This window comes from Miniopterus natalensis, chromosome 3 (genome assembly GCF_054644295.1).
Source record: "Miniopterus natalensis isolate mMinNat1 chromosome 3, mMinNat1.hap1, whole genome shotgun sequence".
Classification (NCBI taxonomy): domain Eukaryota; kingdom Metazoa; phylum Chordata; class Mammalia; order Chiroptera; family Miniopteridae; genus Miniopterus; species Miniopterus natalensis.
In genome coordinates, this window is record NC_142083.1 from 49,487,385 (window position 1) to 49,513,316 (window position 25,932).

Sequence of the window (25,932 nt, forward strand, 5' to 3'; positions counted from 1 at the left end):
GTCCTACAGTACGAGGAATCTTATCAGTTATCAGCTGGACGTCTGGGATGGTTTGCCTCGCTCTCTCCGGGTAGCTACAGCTCAGCCACAAGTAGAAATTACATTTACACAACTTAAGTTTGTAAATAGCTCCATAGATAGTTAAATAAGGCCTAACAACCCAGTAGTTTTAAACTATTAAAGGCAATTTAACAGTGATTTACTCTAGTTAAAAGTAAAGGGTTTTAAAAAGAGAGGTGAGAAAATCTAAGAGAAGGAATAGGAGTGATTTGGTTTGTAAGCTGAGCATATTTACTTTGCTCTGACTCAGCTGCAGAAGCTTCACGGATTTAGCATCACACAAGTGCTGATTTTAAAAAATGCCACAGAATTAGTTTCCCGTGAACATTTTCATGTTCTGAAAACACCACACAATTTATAACACTTTGAAAAACATATTCAATCTACATCAATTCTCAACTCCTCTCAGTGGAAGGTGCCACTATGTTATACAGTTCACCTTTACTTCTAAAGTAGAAAAGCTGCAGACCAATGGGCTGACGTTGTTGGGGTTACACATTTTAAGGTATCCAGAAGCTGGATAATACGATGTTTTGATTTTTCCTCCTATGTTGTTTCTGCTAAAATAACACGGCAAGTATATGTATATATGATCATTGAAAAAAGATCACTTTAACTTGCCATTATTAAAACTATCAGAGCTAATCAATATACTTGTATACCAAACAAATATACTATCACTTTTAAAACTTGCTGAAATTGGTTCATAATATAAAAATGTTTTATCCATGAGGTGGTTATTATAAGTTACTTTTTCTGAGGAATCAGACAGTTCAAGTCATTTTGGGTACATTTTATCACGTCCTTAAATAAGGCAGGCATATTGTTGCATACACTTCAAAAAAGAATGAATATTAAATTCAGATCCTCATCTGTTAGAAACAGAACCCTCAGTAGGTAATAACATTATCATTTTTGAGTACTTGAAGAACTTAAAGATTTAATATTTGAATGCAAGTCAGCAAAATCTTAATTTATTTTACCTCTTATATTTCACAGTGTTGGACAGATCTTAGCTGGATTAAAATACTTAATAGTTGAAACTGTAGGGCAAAACCCTACAGAGGAAGTGGGCTGGTAAAAATTGTTACCATTGGATTGAGAGGAGAAAATCTTTCACATCAGGTCTTTCCCTTTCCGTTGGAGCAGAAAACCAGAAGAATCATTTTAGCCCCACTTAGCCTTTCAGAAGGACAGACTCAAGAGTACACAGCTTCATTTTCCTGATGACAATAAAAAATCCTATCCCTAAAAGGGCCTAACTCCATGAAAGACCAGAATAGATCATTCTAGCTAGGATCAACAACAAAAGCAAGCTTTACCCACATTAAGATTTAAAAAACAAAACTTAAGTATGCTACCTAAATTACAGTGCCACTCAATATACATTATATATTTAAAAAGTAAATTCTAATGGTAAAGTTGGAAATTCCATTGAAAAAGGGGCCTTCACACATATACTTAAAATATTTGTTCGTCATTATGTTTTGGTTTCAATAACCTCTTGTGAAATTAGAGACTTTTGTTAAAAAAAAAAAAGTCATATTCAACTAGCAAGGATTTTCAGCGGGAATGTGCATTCAGTACTTCACAGAATTTGTATGCAAAGTTTTTCTTCTGGTCTGGAAATGAAAATAGATCGTTAGGGAGAGAACAATTTGCGCTCCCCAAACTACCTAGGACATCATGGCACTCATGTTCGGAATTTAAATTTGGCTTTTCTGGGTGCGAGGGGGGACCTTCCTTTAAAAAAGAGGCAGACGACGCCCTCAGTGAAAACCTACTGAAAGGGAAGTTTGAAGTCTAGAATAAAAGTTTGCTCCTGCTCGGAGAGGGAAAAAAATGGACGCGATTAAGGGGGGCCGGGGCCGGGGTGGGGCGCAGCGGCTGCGCGGCAGCGGGCGGTAGGACCGCGCAGACGCCGCCGCCCCGCAGCCCGCAGCCCCGCGCGGCCGGGTCGGGCAATTAGAGGCGGCGGGCCGCGCGGGGCAGGGCGCTGTCAGCCTTAATCTGCGCGCTGACGGGCGGCGCGGAGCCCGCGCCCGGCCCGCAGGAAGCACGGCCAGTGAACCCATATTGCTTTGACAGTTGCACTCATCTAGAAATAATGCAAAACGCTATTTAGATGTACGCGTCGCGACCCGGTGCTCCAGGAAGAAAACAATCTAATGAGGGGCTGGGGCTGCTGCCCACACGGGCAGCCGGGCGGGCGGGCGCGCGCGCGCTCCAGGGCGGTCCCGCGCGCCCCTCCGCGCCCCTCCGCGCCCCGCGCGCCCTCCTCTCCTCTCCTCTCCTCCTCTCACAGCTCCTCGTGCTTGATCCGGTGCGAGCGCCGCGTCAGCGCCGGCTTCAGGGAGCTGGTCTTGGCCTCAGAGGCTTCGGCAAAGAATTTGAAAATGGACGGGAAGCTCTTCCAGGAAGTGAGCTCGTGGCGGTCGGTGCCTGCAAAACACGGATTCGGTTACCAGCGGCCTGGTGCCGAGCCGAGGCGGCCGGCCCCCGCGCCCGTCCCCGCAGCCGCGGCCCCTCCAGACCACACCTTTACCTGCGGCTCCGCTCCGGCCCCAGGGCTCCAGGAGAGCCCCGGTCCGCCGGAGCCGCGCCTCCCGAGGCCGCCGCCGCCCCGGCCGCAGCCCCGTCCTGCCCCGGGCGCGGGGACGCGGCCCCGGCTTCCCCGGTGGCCCGCGGCGCGGCCGGGCGGCCCGGGGCTCGGCCCCTCCGGGCCAATGGCGGCTCGCGGCGCGGGGCCACTCCCTCTGCCGCCTGGAAGCCGCCCCTTCCCCCGGCGCGGCGCGCGCGGGGATTGGTTTCCCGCGCGGCCCCGGCTTCCGCGCCCACCAGCGCCCGCGCCGCTCGGCTCTCCCGGAGTGAACCAGAGCGGGCTTTCTGCCTCCCCGAGACGCGGGCTGCCGGGCGGGGCGGCCTCCCCGAGCGCGCCGAGACCGCGCTGTGCGGGTGCTTAAGGGCGGACCAGGTGCGGGGCAGGGGGCTGCTTACAAGTGTCCTAGCAGGCTACATTTTTTACAGATTTTAGGGGGCAGTTTTTGAAAAGCTAAGAAAAAAATGCTTCACAGCAGCCACTCCTAAAAGAGCATCTAGACCTCCTATTTGTCAGGAGACAAAACGCAGTCTTAGTTGTCAATGTACGGGGTTATTTTATTTCACTGCAGCTCTCGTGGCTTCAATTTAATAGTAATGTACAGTATTTTTCAAGTTAAATCTACCTTCAGTTTAACAGGCAACCCCCTGCCCCTCCCCAAAACCCCACAACACTGATGTAACCATAATAGATGAAGACATTAATCTGTTTTTGACTCCCTGTGATAGTTTATATCATTTCACCAATAGATTCACAACTGAACAGTTTTTAAATTAAAAGATAAAAATAGCAATTACTAAGACTCTCCCATAGAAATAATGAGTGAGTAGCTTTAAGACAGTTGAAATCTCTTCCTAAATCACTCAATTATGCAGAGAGATACTGCCTGGAAGTCTCCAGATTCAGGGCCTCTTTCTGATACTTTAACATTGTTAATGATAATTCTTTAGTCTGTAATAGTAGGTCATTGCTATGGTTACTCTACAATGGTGCAACACTTTGCTTTCCCCTTCAGCTATTCGCTGAGACCTGGTAACCACATTTGTTGCCTAGCAACAGTTTTGTGACAGTATCACAATCTCGGAGTTACAACAATAAGGATGCTATGGCTGCAGTCGACCAGAGAGCAGAAAGCTAGTGTGTGCATGTGCCGCAGCTGGGCGCTGGCCCTCCCGGAGAAGCCCCTCTTTACAGGTGCCCTCGCGGGGATGCTGCAGGCCGGCCTGACAAGCCAGCATTTGAAACTAAGATCCGTGTCATATTGAAGTCATATCCTTGAGAAAGATCTCCCAACCCGATTGTATTTAGACTAAAAAATGAGGTCATTTCTCTATTTGCTTACTCATTTCGGGCAAAATTCAATGTTATTCAATGGGGGAGAGAGAGGAGTGTGGAAACGTTTATCCTGGCAAATCCTAAAATGACTGACTGGATTCTGACAAGTCTTAATATAATTCTCGGGGAAAGGAATTACACATATGCCTGTCTGCATCAATAGGTGTGTACATTTTCAAGTTCTTTAAAATATATGTAACATCCAGATATTTATTATTATAATTTTGAATTTGGAAGCATTTATATTCTCTGAACCCAAGTGAGCAGTTCTACACATCCTCAGACATATCAACTTTAAATAGTATTTTGTGGGTATCTCTAGAAGGGGGCCCAGTTTCTGAAAAGGTTTATGAAATACCTGTCCCTATTTCTATAGTGCTTGCAATTCTAGTTTCATTTCAACAATAACTACTAATTGCACTTATAATGATAAAATACTTAAAAAATCAATTGTATTTCTTCTTTTTGAAAGACTATTCTCAGATGCATACCTCATGGCAATCCCCAAACACAGTAAGAAAAAAAAGGTGTTAATTGTCTTTTTCCATTCTCATTTCCCATGCTTCCAGGCTCATTTGGCATTTCCTCCATAGTGATCACACTTACACTTACTAGTGTTACCAAGACTATGATCAATTTGTAAGCTTTCTCAGGGAACTCTTCTCATAATTCCTCCCACCCCCTGAAAACCAATTCAATCTATGAATCTAGAGGGACCTAAGGAGTCAATGGTCTGAAGCAATTTCAACTCCTGTATTTTTTTTCTTTTCTGGTGACAATCTTTCTGAAGGATGAACAAATTTCCCTGGTGATAAAATCACTACAAAGGCTTTTTAGTTCTAGCTTATGATTACTCTCTGCTTGATTAGTCCTTGGCTGAAAAGACCAAAGTCCCCGAGATAACTAAGGATCTGCACTGGCTCTCAACATTTACCCTTGCAATTTAAGAGTATAAATAATGGGAATGTGTACTCTGTCAGAGGAAGGAAAATTGCTAGGGATAAAGGTAATAAGCAAAGGTGGGTTAGAAGCGGAATTACAGAGAATGGCATGGGGGAAGGAGAATTCTTCCTAAACTAAGGAGTGGTAACATGAATATTTTATAGAAAAATGGCTTTCTTTTTTAAATTTGGTAAGATTTTTAATAATTTAAAAATAGCACTTGGAAAATAGTTAATTGCATGTCCATCTGGGGCTGCATATACACATTTCAAGGACATATTTGAAACCATTTTCAAAAATCCAGGACCAAAGTTCAATTAAAATACTTACAAATTAATATGAATATCTACTCATAGCAATGCTTAAAGAATGGAAACTTTGAAGGGCAGTTTTTCTAGTGCTAGAAACACACAACACTTTAGAGGAAATTTTTCCAGCAGGACAGAAACACTAGGCCATTAAATTATCTATTCATAAAAGGATATTAAAGGGAAAAGCTTAGGCCAGTCAAAAAAGCAGCCATTTATTAATAAGCTGCAATGATGTGTAGGTAGCATGGGAACTAGTCCATTTAGTATTAACCGTGCTATCTGAAGGAGACAGACATGGCTTGACAGTCAGGGCCTGATCTTTCCTCAGCTACAACTTTACCCTGATCAAAATCTTCTCTTTTTAGGAATTGTGAACTTCTTTCCACTTTCAAACCACCATTTTCCTAATATAGAGAGGTTCCCACAATGTAGGGGATAAAGAGTTTCTCATTAAATTCCTGCTATCTTCTCAGGGAATGATTTTTTTTATCCTTTTGGGTTGGAAGGCTTCTTACTGGGTAAGTCATCTTTGGGGCATATTTAGTTTCCTAATCCATGAAATCAAATCAGTATTACAATAAAATGTACAGGATCTTAGTGTTTTATTATAAAAAAGTGCCGTTGCTCAGTCTCAATCAGTGGTTCTCCGTGGGCATGGTAGTGGCCTCTGGGGCATTTTGGAAATTTGCAGGGATATTTTTGGTGGTCAGGATGATTGGAAGGAGCTATTAGCACTTGCTGGGAGAAGGCCTGGGATGGTGGCCATCCTGCAGTTTGCAGGCAGTACAGTATTACGAATTGTTCTGCATCCTACATGGATTTTAAGTATTCTACCAGCTATATATACATGTAGCTGAAAAACCTATTTATAATTAGATGGGTTTAGAATTTAGACCTGTTTAACAAATAATTTCAAAGTATTTTTGGCATGATTTTAACATACAGGGAATTTCCCAGGAATCCAACTATCATGTATGAAGGGATTTTGTACTTTATGTTGTTCAGAATATTGCCAGATGTTGTTTACCACGTGAGAAAATCTCATCACTGATGACATCACTGCCACTGCACTTGAACTGCCAATAAACACACCGGCATGAGCCTGCCTCTGTAGCTGTCGAATTCATGGTGATTCTAGACACTGGACCAACTATCTGACTACTACATTATGCCTTCTCTTGTAGATTTTTCTGAGCACTTTAAATATTTTTATTATGAGTTACTTTTATTCTTTCTATATGCTAACTAGCATGTAACAATAATTTAGCAACTGTATTAGTAGATTGGTTGTTATCTCTAGATTTTATTTCAGATTAGTAAAAGCAATACATAATATTAGTTGTAACAAGGTATTTAGATGATCAAGGGTCAGCTTAAATAAAAATGAATAGTTAATTATTTTTTATTACATTAGATATTAATTTTCCCTATAATAAGAATCCTATGCTAGGTATCTTTTTATGCTTATACAGACATGAAGATACCTTTTATTTCTCTTAATGTTTCTTCCAAAAATACTGTTTGTCAATGATGTTATTCATTGTGAAACAATCAAAAGGTAGGGGATAGGGAACTTTCCAATTAAAATACTACACTGAATATCTACCCTTTATCACTTGTTTTAAAAAATGAACTGTAGCAATTTTCAAAGCAGTAAAGATAGCACAAATGGTCAAAAGAATTACAAACTTTAAGTGTGAAGGATGAGACTATGAATCATATAAGAAAGATCAAATTGCTAAAATGTTTCATTTGTTTTCCCAAAAGACTATATATTTAAGAAAAAGTGTCTTATAATGGAACCGAGAAAGAGGGAGACTACATTTATGTAATAGCATTTAGAAATTAAACAAAAATGGTTGGAAATAGCACTGAGAGTGGAATTCTCAAAGAACAGTATAAGAGAAGAAAACACTGCTGTCTCTTCTGTCTGGTTTATTCCCCCTTTTCCTGTGATGATTTCAATCCAAGTGTTTCTTACAAGTCTGCTTTGTCCACACTCCTCTTCACTTGGTCTTAGTACTTACAATTTTTCTTTTTGAAAGGAGGGCAAAAACCATGCCAAAATATGCTACTGAGTTAGCAGCCAACATCCTGATGTGTTTACTTTGGCAGATGTAGACTACTCTGAAGCTGTACTCATTTTATGTAGTAGATGTCTTAAAAAGTTACATGTAAATATAATTTCTGTAAATAGAATATTTTTAAAGGAAGAAGTAGGTTATTTAACTTCTTCAATGAATCTTTTAATAAATTGAAGAATTCTCTGGGAAAGCAAATAGTTATTCTTTAAATGATATTACACACACACACACACACACACACACACACACACACACACACAGGAGATTTGCTGGAGATGAGGCTTATTCGTATAATCTGATGGACAGTCTAAGTAAGTTCTCACCAAAGAGATAATTTGGAAGGATTCCTTGGTCAGCCATTTACTATTCTAATTATTGCTAGTCACCTTATTTTTACATGGTCCTAGACCAAAAGGTCATGGAATAATTTCTACAATCTATGCATAATTTACATTGTAGGGTATGGATTAGAATAGGGAATATAATTGTTCACAAAGTCACCTCTGAATATGAAATATCATTTTTATATCTTTGTTTCAGGGGGAAAAACTAGCATGTGCCCCTACCCTCTCACTGACACCACCCCTTCTGTCTTCACACAAAAGAATTAGTTTTTAAAGCAAAAGGCAATGAATAAATTTTACAAGTTTCCTATGATAAAAGGCAAGAGAAAAAATCTAGAAAGGTACGAAACATTAATATTAACAGGATAACATGTCTATGATGTTTTCAAAATGACAAGGTTTGATTTTAAAAATTGATCTTTAACAAGAAAAAGAAATATGGGCAATTAGGAAGTAATGAAGACCCTGTCAATATAGTTATGTTGATAATAACAGGTAAGGGAATTCTTGAGAAAATCTAATATATAAAAATCAGGAGGTCTGTAATATGCATTACTAAGTCCCAGTGGGATTAGCTAATGAACTTAGGAGCTCACCAGCAGTTATTTTTAGAAAGTTATAAAGAATCAGAGAAATACTGGAGCACTGAAAAATAATGTGCCTTCTAAAAAGATATAAAATATAACTACTAAAATTCATTTTAAAATGAATTCTAGAGCTTCTAAGGAGAACCATCATTAAAAAAATCCAAACCTCCCTACATTTGAACAGTGAAGGGTGCCTAATGGGGACTCTCCAAGCTAGAAGGCACAAGTGTGGGACTCAGCCACACTGGGTGTTGGGTAATAAATGGAGTGGGGTGAGGTGTTCATTGAGACCGTGTAAGGAAAATGCCAAGAACAGCTCAGTGAACATGTTGCACTGCCTTGGTAAATTACCTGTGTAACATAAAGGCAAGTCCTTTCCATTGCTAACATGCTGCAAGCCCTTTAAAGCTAAGACTGTGTTAAGACCCGAAAGGCAAGTCATCAAGCTTGACCAGGGATAAGAGACAGGCTGAAACAAACACATAAAATCAGTGGTAGAAGCTTTTGGGTCATTTGCAGCTTCTGGGACAGCCTGTCCTTTCCTTGAGCTTCTTGTCTTTATCCACTGGGCAGCTTAAGACCCACAGAGACAACTCTGGGAAGTACAAGTATTCTTTTCTAAAAAATTATTTATCAACATATAGTTGACATACAATATTATATTAGTTTCAGGTGTGCAAAAGGAAACTTTTTAGGCAGAGTAGAGCAGCCTGCAATAACTGTGGATGTCTGACATTGAATTTGGCAGACCTCTGCAACAAACCTTCTCCTAACCAATAAAAAATGGACACATTTTTATTGTTTCAGTGACCTATCAAACCCAGACAGCTGCTGTAGAAGTGCTTTCTTTGGTTTTAATTCTTGTCTCACATAGTACTCGTACTGTTGCCACAAGGCCTGGCCTCCATGAATACTGTTTCCCTTTAAATTTTTTTAATGTCTTCATTGATTTCAGAGAGAGGAAGGGAGACGGGGAGAGAGATAAAAACATTGATGAGAGAAACATTGATCAGCTGCCTCCTGCATGCCCCCTACTGAGGACGGAGGCCAAAACCCAGGCATGTGTCCTGACCAGGAATCGAACCTTTGTCATTTTCAAAAGTAACTTTAAAGAAGGATTGTAAGAGCACAGGGCACTAAACAAGGGAATGCAAAGAGCCAAACTATAGTTTCCGTAAGTACAGGTTTCTGACCTGATGATTCCCAATGCAATCAGCAAAGAGCGGAACTGGGCCTCATTCTAAAATGAAACTGTCAGAAAGAGCTGTCTGTTCTTAGGTGGGCATCCATGGCTATGGCTTCTCGTGTGCGTGCGTGTGTGTGTGTGTGTGGGGGGGGGAGGTGGAATAGAGAATAGACTGCCAAATACTTTCCTTATTTCTAAACAGAACATTAGTTCAATCTAAGCCTCCTGTTGTCCTCCTCTCCCAGTTGTGGATTCTGCTCTACATTTTGGGGCAGGTGGTTTTCCAGCGGTCCTGTGATTGGTTAGCTTACACATTCATAGATGTATTTATTATATGCGAGGCACCATTTCTGGGGGCTGGGGTGCAGCAGTGAGCAAGATACAGAACAGCTCTGCCCTGCAGCATACATGCTGGTAGGATGACAGGCAGAGTCAGAAGCTCGGTGAAGAAAACACAACGGGGGGATGTGAAGAGATGTGGGGGAGGGGGGAGGGGGTGGGCAGAGGAGAGGTGGTCCTCAGGTCCTCAGTTTAGACTGGATGGAGAAGACTGTGACCTGAGACCTGAATGGCAAGAAGGAGCCAGAAGAAGGTCTGGGGCCAGTGCTGCAGGCAGAAACTCAGATCAAAAGCAGGGGCTCTGAGGAGGGAAGAGCTGTTACAGTGGTTGTTACAGTGGAGAAGTGGAAAAGTTGGAGTGGCTGGAGCACAGCAGATGAGGGGGAATGTGGTAGAAGGCGATTCAGAGAGGTGGGCAGCCTCCAAGCCATATGAGGTCTCACGGGCCAGTGACAAGCATGGATTTTATTCCAAGGGCGACGGAAGGGCTGCCTGCGGAGTTTCAGCATGTGAAAAAGGACGCTGGCTGGCGTGCGGGGAGTGGGGATGACGGGTTTAACCCTTCCTGGCTGTGATCCCGACCCCTCCACCCACACAGCATTCTCTGCGGCTCACTCTTCTACACACTGCAGAATATAAAATCCACTTACTGCTAGTTCACAGAAATAAATCAATGAATGATACAGTAATGATGATATTTAGTAAGAGCTGAGAGTCAAATAAAATAATATTTCAAAGGAGTGGGTACGGAAATGGAGCTGGACTGGAAGGCATTTTCCTCAACAATCCTGCGCCTGTTCCATATGCCGATGCACCCGGCTCCTCGGCCCCCGGGACGGCGGGCGCGGGGCCGGGCGGGAGCTGGGACGGGGCTGCACTGTGCTGCGCTCCGGCTCCGCGCTGGGTCCCGGGCGGCGACCGGCGGGCTTATTACCAGGAAGGCTTTTCCACGGAGGTTTTCATTTCTGTGAATGGACATAACATCCTCTTTACTCTTGCTCAAAGCCTCTCAGTCATCTTTGCTTTTTCTCCCTTGTTAGCTGCCTCCTGATCCAGTCAGTTACCAAATCCTGACAACTGCACCTGGGCAAAGTTTTCCGACTCTCCTCTTTTCCACCCCCCACTGTTACCACTCTAGATTTAATGACCTATCACTTAGAATCCAGAAACATCCTCCTAACTCACTGCCTACAGTCTCTCCTCTATCTCGTACCCTATTACCAGATGAAAAATTCTAAAGTATTATTTGTGTCATATGTCTCTTTCTCTGCTTAAAAATGTCCAATGGATCCCTTAACCTATCAAGTTAAGTAGAAATTCCTCAATTTGGTTTAAAGCCCTCCATTCTCTGGTTCCAGTCTTCTTTTCTGGGTTTATACTTCCACTCTTCTATAAGTATCCCCTATACTTTTAAAAACATTATCTTCATTGTTGAAAGTACTACAGGTGTCCCCCTTTTCTCCTCACTGAAAATCTAAGAAACTGAGCATCTGTGATTCTGGTGATTCTCAAGTTCAGCCAGAGAAGAGATTACCATTGTGAAGGTTTTGAAGGCAGGGATCAAACTTGACTCCTCTTCAACACAGATTGATAAAATACACCTTATGTTGAAGTGTGTGATAGCTTTTAGAGTTAAGAAATAAACTAAAAGTGCTATATAATGAGTTGGATACTCTAACTAAAGCTTAAGGAAGCTGCCCGGCTGGCATGGCTCAGTTGGTTGAGTGTCCACCTGTGAACCAGGAGGTCGCAGTTCGATTCCCGGTCAGGGCACATGCCCGGGTTGCGGGCTCGATCCCCAGTAGGGGGCGTGCAGGAGGCAGCTGATCAATGACTCTCATCATTGATGTTTCTCTCTCCCTCTCCCTTCCTCTCTCCAAAATCAATACAAAAACATATTTTAAAGAAAGCTGAAGGAAGTAGAGTGTTTTACTTGCCTCTCCAACAAACTGATAAGGGGATCCATAGTCCATTAGCAGTAGTTGATAAGCACTGACAAGTACTGAAAATATCTTCTAGATCTCTTTAGCTGCTAAAATGTTAATGCAACTTACTAGAATCAAAAGAAGTTTAGGTAAGTGTCAGAACTGAGGACTCTCAGAGTCAAACTTTAACTGTTTAAGAGCTTGTATTGAATTCACAAGATGGAATTGGCTTGGTCCAAATTTAGATATAGACAGAAACATATCAAATGTAAAATGTAGAAAGGACTCTAGATAAAACTTCGTATGACAGTTTCATTTTGCAGGTAAAATCTAAAGTTCAGAGAGATTGTGATAGGCCAAAGTTACACAGACATTTTGCTGTAATACAGTCAATATTTACACATGGGTTAAGCACTGAAAATGAAGATAATTTTCAAAAGATGAATATCTAATTGCTTTAAGATCCACTTCCTCTAATAAGCCTCACACCAACTATGCCCTTTTCCCATGTTTCAGTATTTTGTACATGGTGAGTATTAGATTACCATATACTTGCTTTGCTTAGCTAGTCATTTCATGTACGACAAATACCTTGCTTTATCTCAAAATCCTTTTGAGGTAATGCCTTAAAACTTTTTATTTCAGAAATCACAGTTGAGACTTAATAGATGTTTGTTGTATAAACAACTGTTCAGAACAGAATTCACCAGAAAACTGATGCTTATTAAATGCTATTAAAACTATAACAAAACAGAGAATCACAGACATTTTCTTTTTGATGATGATTCCCAAATTAAGGAAATGGAGGCATAGAGAAGATCACGACAGTAAAAACTTGTGAATTTACAAAGCAAAGTGCTGTGGTATTCTGAATACATGGATGAATCATTATATGGACAGATTGATCCTGTATTCCTTTTTATAACTTTCCCTAACCGTAACACCTTGTGAAAACCATAGCAAAATACGACATTCGCAATGGTGACAACACAGAACATTTCCATCACAAGGATCACTCATGTTGCCCTTTTATAGTCACCCCTACTTCCCTTCCAAATCCTCCTTAACCCGTGACAACTACTAATTTGTTGTCTATTTCCATAATTTTGTCATTTCAATAAAGTCATATAAATGAAATCACACAGTATGTAACCTTTTGGGATTGGCTTTTTAAAAAAATTAGCTTAATTCTCTGGAGGTTTACCCAGGTGGTTGTATCAAGAGTTTGTTCCTTTTTAAAAATTTGTTTGTTTATTCATTTATTACTTACTTATTTTTATTGATTTCAGGGAGAGGAAGGAAGAGGGAGAGAGAGAGAAACATTCATGATGAGTCATTGATTGACTGCCTCCTGCACGCCCCCTGCTGGGGATCGAGCCCGAAACCAGAGCATGTGCCCTGACTGGGACCAGAACCTTATCTCCTGGATCACAGGTCGATGCTCAACTGCTGAGCCATGCTGGCCGGGCAAGAGTTTGTTCCTTTTTATTGCTGATTAGTATTCCATGGTATGGATGTACCACAGTTTGTTTAACCATTCCCCTGTTGAAGGGCATCTGGTTGTTTCCAGTTTTTTGGCTATTATAAATAAAGCTGCTATACACATTCATACACAAATTTTTCTGTGAAATGATTTTCATTTTTCTGGGATAAATGCCCAAGAGTGCAACTGTTGGGCTGTATATTAGTTGCATGTGTAGTTTTCCAAGAAACTGCCACATTGTTTCCAGAGTCATTGAACCATTTTACATTCTTTCCCAGTAATGTGTAAATGATCTAGTTTCTCTGTATATTTGCCAGTAATGTATTGAAATTGGGTAGACTGATTCTTCCCACTTTAATCTACTTCAAAATTGTTTGAGGCATTCTAGTTCCTTTGCCTTTCCATATAAATTTGAGAATAATCTTGTCTGTATCTACTGACCTTGCCCCAGAAGGTACCAGCGTGAGCTCTGGAGGATGTGGAGACTAAAGTTAGTCATGCAGGTCGTCAGCCATGTCAGTGTAACCGAGTCCGAGTAAAACTTCTGGCCACCAAGGCGTGGGTGAGCTTCCCTGGTTTGCTCTATGCTCTGGGAGGAGGTGGCATTGTCCATGACGCGACTGGAAGAGGACAACTGGAAACTCATTCTTGAAACTCCCTGCACTTTCCCGATGTGCCTCTTCCTTGGCTGATTTGAATCTGTATCTTTTACTGTCACCGTGATACAACAGCTTTCAGCTCGTTCTGTGAGTCCTTCGGGCAAATGGTCAAGCCTACAGGTGGTCTTAGGGATACACACTTGTAGTTGGTATCAGAAATGAGGGTGGTTTTGGGGACTCTAGAGTTTATATCTATAAAAAATTCTTGCTGGGATTTTGACAGAGATTATGTTAAACCTGTATATCAATTTGGGGAGAACTGACTTCTTTACTGTGTTGAGTGATCAAATCTATGAACATGATATGCCTCTTAGCTTTTTTTCTTTAGTGCTGCATATTTGTTGATGCTACCATAAATGGATCTTTAACTGCTTGTTGTTCGTATATAGAAATGCAATTGACTTTAGTATAATGACTTTGTATCTAGCAACCCTGCTAAATTATCTTTTCATCCTAAAAATTTATCTATAGATTTTGAATTTCCTACATAAACAATCATATCATATGTGAACAATTTCAGTTTTGTTTTTTTCTAATTCTTATAATTTTTATTTCTTCTAGTTATAAGTTTAAGAAAACTTTAAACTATAAACAAAATAGCCTCAAAAGTATTCATACCATTAACTAATGAGATGAATAAAATATCACATAAAGCAAATTATTATGAATAACATAAAACTGGCATAAAATTACATTTTCTATTATGATTGATTTTTCAGTGGTGCACTGTCAGTTAATATCATCTAGCTGCTGACTACTGGTCATGACGGCTCCCTGTCACCTGATGACGAACACTGGCAGCTTCTGGAATGTCAGTTATGCTCCTAGAACTGTGATTTCTTTTCATCCCAGTTACAGTAATGTAGAAATAGACTATTTTTGTTATATTCAACCTCCAAGTCTAGAGCTGCCCTCATGCTATCTGGTACTACTTTAATTTCATTCCCAGATCTCTCCCCCAAAGCATTTCCTCTCTGAATGTATTTTAAATCGCATCCCATAGAGCAAATGATTTCTCTATGGCAAGAATCCTTAAAGGATCCTGAACTTATTTACACACACCATTAATACATGTAGAATAACATCTTCAAGATAAAATTGCAGATTTTAAATTAATCCATACATTCACAAATATGCCATGTAAATGTAGTAAATTCCTACTATTGACTAATTTATAAAATGACATGAGAACATATTAGATAAGACTGATTGCTTTAAAACCAGATAATGTTTCAGAGCCTCTGGACAGAGAGAACTCATGAGCATTTACATTAACAATAAGTTCCAGTAAGGGCTGACTTATGATAAAAACTGGACAGAACCATACATGGTTAAATAAGTACTAGAAAATAAAAAATATTTAGAATTAATTATCCTTACTGTATCCATATTGAACTTCACTCTAAAAAGACATCTGAAATTTCTAATCGAGCTTTCCATATGGGCTTCAGCCCACAGGCTGAAATCTTTCATTATTGTCAAAGAATTAAAATTTCTTCCATAGAAATAAATTTACTTCTGGGTTTGTAAATATTTGCAATCCTGGGGCTTGAGATATTGTAATGGATGTAAAGTATATTTTACATGTGTTACAAAGTTTGGCAAGTACATATTAATCACACTTTTTTGCTTTGTATACTGGCTCTAGGCAACATTTTAAATTTGATTATAGAGCCATAAAGGTCCCCTTTTTCAAGTGTTTTAAATTAGAATTATTACCCCCAAAATCTCAAATATATCATTTGGTTATCACTATAGGTGGATGGCATCTATTAGGTGGAGGACTAATCTGTGCAGTAAAAAAGCTGCTGGTTACTGAAAATAAGATGTCTTCAGTTGGTCAGATATCAATACTTTTGAGCCAACAATTTATATCTATCAGTAGAAACATGGGTTGTGGAAAACTCTCCTAAGAGAAGTTGTAAATTTAGGAAAACCTACAGTATCAAGACAAAAGTACTTTATAATATAATAAATATTAATATATTCTAGTAAATATAACCCATTTACTAGAAAAAATATTTACAAATATTTTGTAAAAACAAGGGGGGGGGGTCTAAAATTATACCCTTCTATAACCATTTTATAGTGAAAAATTTAATGTCACAGTAAGAATATAGTAGTAGAGTTACTTTTGCTTGTAGGTTTAATAGTTATTTACTCAAATCCTTTATTCAAAGAAGTACTTGAGATGACTTACGATACAGCCCAGTAGAATAGAAGGAAAAGGGAGAAAGAGTAAAAGGAGTGGAGAAGAAGGGTGAAGACAGAGGCGGGGAACAGGGCGGGGTAAGTAGGAGGAATGCGAAGGCCGTGCAGCGGAATGTGACGGCCAAAAACTTGGCGGAGCCTCCTATTGACAAATATAAAGAGGGTAATACATTTGATCATATGTCACTGCATCCAGGTGATTAAAAAAAACCAGTGTGAAGAATAGTTGCTTTTTATGCCTGTATCCTCAGTGGGAACTAGTGACACAACACTACAGAGCAACTTGGGAGAAGTAACTCAGAGGACATAAAGATAATGTGTTCCAGGTGACCTGGCAGTCTGATCGTCTGGCTTGCTCAAGAGATAAAATTAAGCATATCTAAAGGCACAGATGAACTGTATCTCCTTTAGACAACTGTATTTTTTAAGACAATTGTATTATTTTTATTTTTGCCCAATAAGAATTGGGTGACAGAAAGTCTGAGGTTATACTCTCTGGCAAGAATTGGTAGAAGGCTACAGCTGGAAAGCTGAAGAAGCCGGGCAGAGATTTAAGCTGCTGCCCACCTTAGGAGAGAGAGTTTAGAGTTTGAATCTTGTAAGATTAGAGAGGCTAGATAAACACCTTGGGCTTTCCATTGACACCCAGAAAGTTCATTCTCTAGGAGTAAAAATGATGTTCCAGATCTAAGGGTTTACTCTAAAACTAAGGGCAAAAGTCATCATATAAAGGTGTAAAACCAAGCCTGAACAAATTTGTTATCTGGCAATAATTCAAATGCCCCCAGGAGAAAAAATGAGACTCCTCAGAAGAATATGACAGAATCTAGGGACTCATCATCTACAATGACCAATATATAATAAAAACTTACTAGATATGCAAAGACAAAAGAAAATGTGATCCACAGTGAAGAGGGGGGAAAAATACAGAAAACAGGAGGAGCAGAGTCAAAGACAACTTAGGTATTGGAATTAGCAAACAAAGACTTTCAAGCAACTATTATAAATATGTTCAAAGACTTAAAGAGATGGGCATAATGAGTGAAAGAGTATTTGAACAGACAAACTGAAATCTTTTAAAAAAACAAAACACCAAGTTGAGATACTAGAACTATAAAGTATAATATCTGAAAGGCAAATTCACTGCAGACTTAATAGTTGAATGAGAAGGCAGAAGAAATCTTCAGTGAACTTGACACTGGTCAACAGGAGCATCCAAGCTAAAGAACAGAGAGTAAAAAGTGTATGTGTGGGGGGGAATGAACAAAACCCAAATGACCTGTGACCTGTAAGACAATATAAGCTACATAGCTTATGTGTAATCGAAGTCCCAGAAGGATGATAGCTATCTTTGGTGCACCAAGGTGGACTTTTAGAAGGCATTTTGGTGCAATTAAGATTTTTTTCATTTTCACATTCTTTTCCTGAGCTGGTTAGTAAATGATTCACTTCAGGGTGTCCCCCCAAAATGTATATAAACACTTTGAATAATTATAAAGGCAGTGTTTATTCAAATACATTTCATTTTCATTTAACGGCTATCAGCTGTTAAAGCGTGTGTACATTTTTTGGGACACCCTGTATATCACAACTGCAGACAAAGTCATTTAAAGGGTTCAGGAGGGTTCACAATTATTTCCTGTTTACCAAAGAGGAATAAGATGGAACATACGAATGGCCCAACAAAACAGCTCCAACTGGAAAGCTTTTTTCCTTATTGACAGGTCAACAGTATACCAGACAAAAAAGTATACAAACACTTAATGCATTTTTTCTATTTAGTTTCTGTAGGCATTCCTTTCCTCTCTTCATTCACTCATTACTTTCATCTTTTAAAGACAGATGAAAACCTGTTGAAAGATTTAGTTTTCTGATTATGCTTTTAAAGGTGGACACTAAACATGTAAGTTAGCACAGCAGCCATGCCACCAAATAAAAATGATGACTCATGTCACAGTGATACGATATGGAAGCAGTTAATGCAATACAGAAAGTTACTATTAATGGCATAGGTTAGCACGATACTGCTAAGATATCTTTGTATTCTGTTTTTCTTTCTATCTGTATCATCTTTTTTGCTAAAACATCACCTTGCATATATCTTGAGTGTAGAAGATGAGCAGCAAAAATATTTGAATCATAAACCAAAGAGGCCCAGCAAATACTGCAAAGGACAGATTCAAAGCAAACAAAACTAGGGACATTATAATAAGACTGCTAAACCTGAAAGATAAAAAAATCTTGTAAGTAGAAGCTTTATTCATAATAGCCAATAATTGGATACAGCCCAGATGTCCATCGACAGGAAAATGGATGATATACATAAAATAAATAGAACTTAGTAATTAAAAAGAATAAACTAGTGATATATGTAACAACTTGATGAATCTCAAAAAGATTACGTTAGGTGAAAGAAGTCAAACACAAAAGAGGACAAGCTCTATATGCGACTTATGTGGAGTTTAGTAACAGGCAAACCCCGCACCCCCTAAAAACTCCCAAACCAACCAACTATGGAGATAGAAATTTGAACAGAGGTTGTAAAGGTGAAGTGGGGAGGGCAAGGAAAATTGACTGGAAGTACTTAAGAAGAAAATTTTGGGGATCATGGAAATGCTCTATATTTTATTAGGGTAGTGTTTACAATGGGGATATGCATTCGCCCAAACTCAACAATTTGTACACTGAAGAGCTGACCATTTCACTATAAGCAAAATTTATATTTAAAACAAAAATCAAAATAAAACTACCCTTCAAAATATACTTCATATACAAATATAATAATATTTAATTTATATCATTGAATAAAACTTACTACTCTAGGCCTTTTTTTAAAAATCTCTATACAAAATCATTGACCTACCCATGAATGAAACCCTCCGGAAAAGTACTAGCAACTGAGCTAATTAGCCTATACCAGTCTTTTAGTCCTTCCATAGTCCTCAATGATTTAAAATTTAGCATAAGAATATGTCTATAACAATTGGATGGTGTTTGTTACCTCTATCTGAAAAAGAGGAACTCATCTACTAAACTGCAGAGACCAGTCTAAAATTATTGCTAACAGGTTACAAAATGGCTCTGTCTCTTATAAGATGGTTACATTCTAATCCCGTATCCTTGGTGACTCTCCCAGGTAAGGAGCTTGTCAGATCAACCTGGCATTCAACATTTACAGATAACACAGACAGTTCTGGTCCTTATAAACTTGTCAATGATAAAGACAGTGTAAGAGCACTTTATTACTAAAGAATTGGCAAAGCTTCCAGAGAATATTAAAAATTATAGTCCCAAAAGGACAGTTCAGTAAAAATTCTCCAACCCTTTTTATTATGAAGACTACTAATATGAGTCATTACTTCCCAAGGCAGCAGAACTAATGAGCATATAATAATAATTTAAATTCTATGACATTTAAACAAAATATATGACAATGCAGTAACAAAAACACGCAATGAGCCTAATGTTTTCTAAGAGTAAAAGGAGACGATGCAGTATTTTTTATTTGAGTTGATTCAAAAAGTACTTGACCCGCCCAGTGAAGCCTGTGGTCCCCTCTATGTTCGTTCAGTCACGAACACTACACCACGTCCTTCCGGAGAATGCTGCGGGCCTCTGTTCTGGGCCCCGAAACCCTTCAGCCTGAGACACCTTCCCTGCTGGGCCTGTACAGTACTTCCATCCTCACAGATGGCAGAAATGTGCTTTCTACCCTACACACTCGAGCTGTGAGAACATCACATAAAATGTATGTTTCCCTTCTTTGATATCATTGTATTTCTATTGTATTGTCCTTGCTCCTTTTAGGATGCTCATGTTTCCCCAAATTTATTACTTATCTTGACCACCGACTGAACCATTAATGCCTGTTTGTTCACTGAATTCCTTGAACACACTCTCGGCATAAGAACCCTCCATTAAAAAGAAAAACCAAATCCTTCCTGGATAACTGCAGAACTTTTATGTTTAGAAGCTTTGCTGTCTAGAAGCTTTCCTTCTTAAAGTCACTGATTAGTTTCTGACTGAATCTGAGATCCATTTTTCCATTCTTATGCGGGCAGCCTTCTGTTGCTAAAAGACACTGTTGATTCCTTTCTTACTGGCGTGTTGGCCACGGCTTCAGATTCACATTCCTATCATCGCTCTCCTTTTTGTGTCTGCTTCTTCTTGAAAATACCTATGTGTAGCTGTAGTGTAGTGGAAAGCACACTGGACTTGCAGACATAACCCCTGGGTGAAACGTCTAGTTCTGAGATGTTCTAGCTTTACGGTTCTGTGCAAATCACCTGGCTGAGCCTCAGTTTCTTTAGGTGTTAAAATGGAGATAATAACAGCACCTATTTCACCTCTTTGTTTTGAGGAGTCTATGAGATGATATATTAAAACTACCAGTTTCCGATATATGGGATTTTTGTGTTCTTTCCTCTCTAGATACATTCCCTCTAAGAGTTTGTTTTTTAGTTAATGTTATCATTTGCATATGGCTTGAACCAATTTATAGGACAGTTTTATAGTCATAAATACCAGTAATAGAAAACTGAATGCTTTGCCGTATGCATACCCATCCATTCTTCTCACTATGTTGAGTGACTATCATCCTAAGTATTTGAGTCTTTAAACCTGGTACCTCCTTCAAATATTCTGTTTAATGCATATAGTGGACACTTGTGGATTTTTTTTCTTTCTGTCCAGCATCTTCCATGCCATAGAGAATATTACAGAATGTAAGTGGTGGTGGAGGGGGGCAGATGGGAAGTGAAGTTTCACCATTTCCAACCAGTTAACAATGCACAGGGAAGGGACAAGAAATGTGGTTGGACTAATGTATTTCTATTACTTCTCCTGGAAAAAACAACTCAGTCAGCGAGTTATATTGCTCTGCAAGACAAAGAGAGTACACTGTTTTCAAGGAGTTCAGGACTAGTCAGTCTCAAAGTGTGAAAAAAAAATGAGCTAAAGGAGAATGACCACTCCCTCCCTTCCTGTCCAGTCTCTCTCCAGCCCGTCACCCTGTTAAATGTTTGTCGTAACATATTTACTAGCTTCTGAAATAATCTGTGTGTTTCTTTATTTGCCAGCTTTTTGGGGGAGGGCTTATATGCTTACTGTCCACCTGCCCTGACTACAGTGTAAGCTCCTTCATGGCAGGAGCTTTGCTGTCTGTGGCCGTATGCCATCCCAGCGCCTGGAACAGTGCCTGGAACAGTGCTGGGCACAGAGCAGGCATGCGATCAACAGTTGTGGACTGACTGACTGACTGGTAAAGTATTCAGAAGTAGTGGGAGCTCAGTAATTGTGAACGGAATTAGGAGTGAGATACAGACACTTTCTGAGATAAGTACTTAGCTTCAAATGTTATGTTTTCCAGAGGAGAAAAAATATTATTATAAAAAAATAAAATTCAAAAATTCTTTAAATGCTTTTCAAAAAATATAGGTGCTAAGTTCTAAATAGCAAAAGTGACAAGATAATGTACGTTTTCCTCCTAACCTTTTGATAAGCCTGTTATTCTCAGTAACCCAATCTTTTCAGTAAAAATGATCATAAAAAATATGATTGTTAAAAGCTTCTGGCAATACAAGAAGCATAATTTTAACCGTGCATTTGGTTAAAAACTGAATTCAGTGCCACTTCATGGCTTTTGTGTTAATAGGACTCTCACTAAAAAGGGCCATTTCTATTCCATAGAAATAATTTTAAAGATTCTTGTGCTATTCACATTTATTTTGGAAAAGTATAGTAAAAAGAAATAAGACACTATTTTGATTTTTAATATATTTTCACATTTAAATAAGTATATTTTTAATTTTTTTTGTGAACCGATCTTTTTTTTTTAATTGCTCAAACAGTCTAACGTGTTATTCTTAAAACTATAGGACCCAAAGCTATTGTGTTATACGGTAAACTAGCTTCCTAAAAGCCTCATCATGATGAACAGGCCACTGCCTAATGGTTGAGACAGAAGTAGAAGTTTCATGGGGACAGAAAATAATACAGGGCTAATTCACCCCGAACACACGGGATTCGCCTAGATTGGATCAATCTTAGACATGTGGTGAGTTCCTGGCAATGAAGTCTATTAACTTTCTGTGTCTTCTATTTTTAGCAGTAAAAATTAAGGAGAAAGGGAGGGTTTTGATAAAATAAGAGAAAAGGCGACTTTTGTGAACTGAAAATAATTTTAATGGAACTAAGCTTTCTGGAAACTATTTTCTTCTCTCTCTTTTAAATTTTTTTGGGTGACATTGGTTAATAAGATTATATAGGTTTCAAGGGTACATTTCTTTCTTTCTTCCTTTTTTTTTTTAATCGTCCCTGGAGGAGTGAGGATATTTTTCCATTGATTCTTACAGAGTGGAAAGGGGAAGGGGGGAGGAGAGAGTGAGAGAGCGAGAGAGAGAGAGCGAGAGAGAGAGAGAGAGAGAGAGAGAGGGACATCAATGTGAGAGAGCCACATTGACTGGCTGCCTCCCACACGCCCTGACCAGGGGGTGGGGGTTGGACCTATACCAGGTACGTGCCCTTGATCAGGAATGGAACCTGGGACCCCTCTGGTGCGCAGGCTGGTGCTCTAACCACTGAGCACGACTGCCAGGGCGAGGGTACATTTCTATGCTACACGATCAGCATCTTGCATTGTGCCGACCACCCAAAACCAAATAATCTTCTGTCGCCATAATATTTAGCCCCTTTACCCTATACTAGCCCCCCTTTCCCCCTGGTAACCACCATCCTGTTGTCTGTGTCTATGAGTTTCAGTTTTATATCCCACATATGAGTGAAATTATATATAGTTCTTAGCTGTTTTTGACTGACTTATTTTGCTTAGCATGATATTCTGAAGGGCCGTCCACGTTGTCGCAAATGGCAGTATTTCATGTTCTCTTCTGGCTGAGTAGTGTCCATTGTATATATGAACCACATCTTCTTCATCCGATCACCTATCAAAGGGACTTAAGTTGTCTCCATGTCTTGGCCACTGTGAATAATGTTGTAGTGAACATAGGGGTGCATCTATCTTTGCGAATAAATGTTTTTAAATTTTTCAGGTAGATGCCTGGAAGAGTTACCATATGCTGGGTCATACGGTAACTCTATTCTGAATTTTTTGAGGAACCTCCATACTGTTCCATAGTGGCTGTACCGGTTTACATTCCCACCAGCGGAGAATGAGGGTTCCCTTTTCTTCACAACCTCTCCAACCAACATTTGTTACTTGTCTTGTTGACAACAGCCACTCTAACAGGTGTGAGGTGGTATCTCATTGTAGCTTTGATTTGCTTTTCCCTAATAGCTAGTGAAGTTGAGCATCTTTTCATATATTTACTGGCCATTTGTATATCTTCTTGGGAGAAGTTCAGGTCCTCTGCCCATTTTTTAATTGGATTGTTTGTTTGTTTGGTGTTGAGTTATATGAGCTCTTTATATATTTTGGATATTAACTCCCTGTCAGGGCTGTTATTTGCAAATACATTCTCTAATTCAGTTGGTTAATTATCTTTATCTCTAAACATCTTTAAAATAAAAATGTTTAGAGACAAAGATATAAAATCTTATAACTTCATTTTAACTATGATGTCTATAAACATCTAATTTTGTGCAGGTTGACCAAGGAAATCAAGAGGAACAAAGTTCGGGGAAGGAACTAAGGTATATAGTACAAATAAAAACAATTATGTCTTCCTGAAGTTTTATTTCCTAGTTACATTTGAAAAGCAAAACTGTCCTATATATCCACTGCTGTATAAAATTATTATATAAGTTCCAACAGGGAGTTTTCTCTAAAACTTATGATCCTACTAAAATTAGGGATCTCAAGAGCTTATAGTCCCATGACAAAACAAGGGAAAATTAAAATTTCATGGAAGTACCATAGAATGTATTTTGTTAAAAAAATATAAGAATTTCATAATCTTTTGAAACTCAGCAGCACTTTAATGGTACTTCTAATAGTGCCTACCATTTGGAAGGATTCCACAGTTTGGCTCCTATAAAGTGGTTTTTGACAGCAAATGTGTAGGAACCAGGATCTACACTGAAACTTGAATCTGAGCCACTTAGACATTATGATGTCGCCCAATGTGAAGTGGTTTCCATTGGCAATACCATATCTTCTCACTGAAGCACAAAACTGAGTTGGGGGATATTTAGCTACCAAAGAAACAGACATTATCTAAGACTTGATCAGACAAAAAAAATTTGAGAAAGACTTTCTGGCATTCATTCAGTGGGAAATGAAGACACAAAGGAGCCAAATGAAGTTAACAGCTCTAAAGAGAGGCTAGGAATTGTGGTGCCCTGGAGACTTCATCATCACTGCCATGCTCATTGATACCAACAGACATTTACTGAGCTCTCACTGTGTTTTATTAGCACAATGTCAGGGGCTTTACTTACAATGGTCTCGAAGGTCACAGACCTTATTTTATGCCTCCTTATAATTCTTTGTGCCTGGCATGGGGTTTTTGACGATAGCAGATACTCAGCAAACATGTATGATGTATGGATTGTAGGAATAAGCCTGTAAGAGGCTTACAGTCTAACAGGGAGATAGGATAGAGGTGATTTCCTTGCTAGCAAGAATAGTAACCCATTTTTACTGTTTCTGTCTAGTACAGTGTTTAGCACATAACAGGGAGCTAAAAATAACCAGTCAGTCAATAATGTGCACATAATTTTATAAAAAACATTAATTGAGCACCTACTATGCTCGATGCATTACTACTCTGAATTCCCACAATGTGGACGTGCCGTACTGTCCCCGTCTTGCAGACGGCATAGCCGAAGTTCGAGGGCTTAAGTAACTTGCTTAGTTACTGAGATAATAAGTTGGACAGGCAGACTTGCACCTGGGCAGTCGTCACTATGATAGCGCATATGTAAAATGATAAACACTACCACGAGGTAGCATCTTTACAGGCCAGCTGAACAGCAGAGGCAGTAAGTCCTCTAACTTTAGAAGAAGTGCTTACTGAGGACGGGGCAGGAGGGACGGCTTTATGGAAAACGTGGAACTTGAGGTGGGTTTTGAAAGAAGAGTAGGAATAACTAAGCACTGAGGAAGCAAGAAGACAAATGAACACAGGAGTGGAGAGAAATGCTCATCCTGTATTTGGAGACCGGAGTTAGACTTACTTGGAGAGAATGAAAGAGCTCGTACAGGAGAGTGGCAGAAAGCTAATTGGAGATTTAGCAGGAACAAGAGAGTTAAGGGCTTAAGAGTTTGGATTTCATTCTTTAGGCACAGGGGAGCCAACGACATTTTTTTTTCCATAGTGAAAGCTGCTTTTTAGGAAGATGTGTAAGATATACTAGAGGACAGGAGCTTAGAGACCACGAGACCAGTTAGGCAGAGGTGAAGAAGGCCTGGGCTAAGGTGGCGGCAGTGGCAATGAAGGGATTACAGGTAAAAAAGAGCCAATGAAACCCGGCTGCCCTGGGGCTGGAGCAAGGGACACACCAGCATCTGTGCCTGATAAAGTCACTGTCAGAAATGGGGACTTTTAGGAAGGAAAGTTGGTTTTTGGAAGAGTATGAAACTTATACTCTAAAACACTTGATTCCTGTAGGTTTAAGGCACTTAATAATCAAATCACTAACATTTGGATCCTGTTATAAGCCAGCAACTGGACCAAGTACAGGTGATAGAATGGCAAACAGGTAAGATATGGTCTCTTTTGCACAGATCTTAGAGTTTATGAGAAAAGCGAAGCATTAAAAAAGCTCATTCTAGTAAATAATACTGCTGCATTTTTTGATGGTGATGAACTATAGAGTATTACGGAAGCACATGTTAGGAGTGTGTATAGAATTTAGTCTGGGACTTCCTTGAGGAAGCGACACTTGAACAATGGATGATGTTCACAG

At 39.5% G+C, this 25,932-nt stretch overlaps 1 protein-coding gene across 4 annotated transcripts in view; it reads right to left on the reverse strand.

Moving 5' to 3' along the window:
- Positions 1-2,341: 2,341 nt before the first annotated feature.
- The window catches only part of ARB2A (ARB2 cotranscriptional regulator A), a 306,630-nt gene continuing 283,039 nt past the window's right edge, over positions 2,342-25,932 (reverse strand). For all 4 annotated transcript variants that reach the window (XM_087815446.1, XM_087815443.1, XM_087815445.1 and 1 more), the window contains one exon: positions 2,342-2,502. In XM_087815446.1, coding sequence (XP_087671572.1) covers positions 2,360-2,502 — 143 coding nt within the window. In that variant the 3' untranslated portion in view covers positions 2,342-2,359. The remainder of the gene's footprint in view (positions 2,503-25,932) is intronic.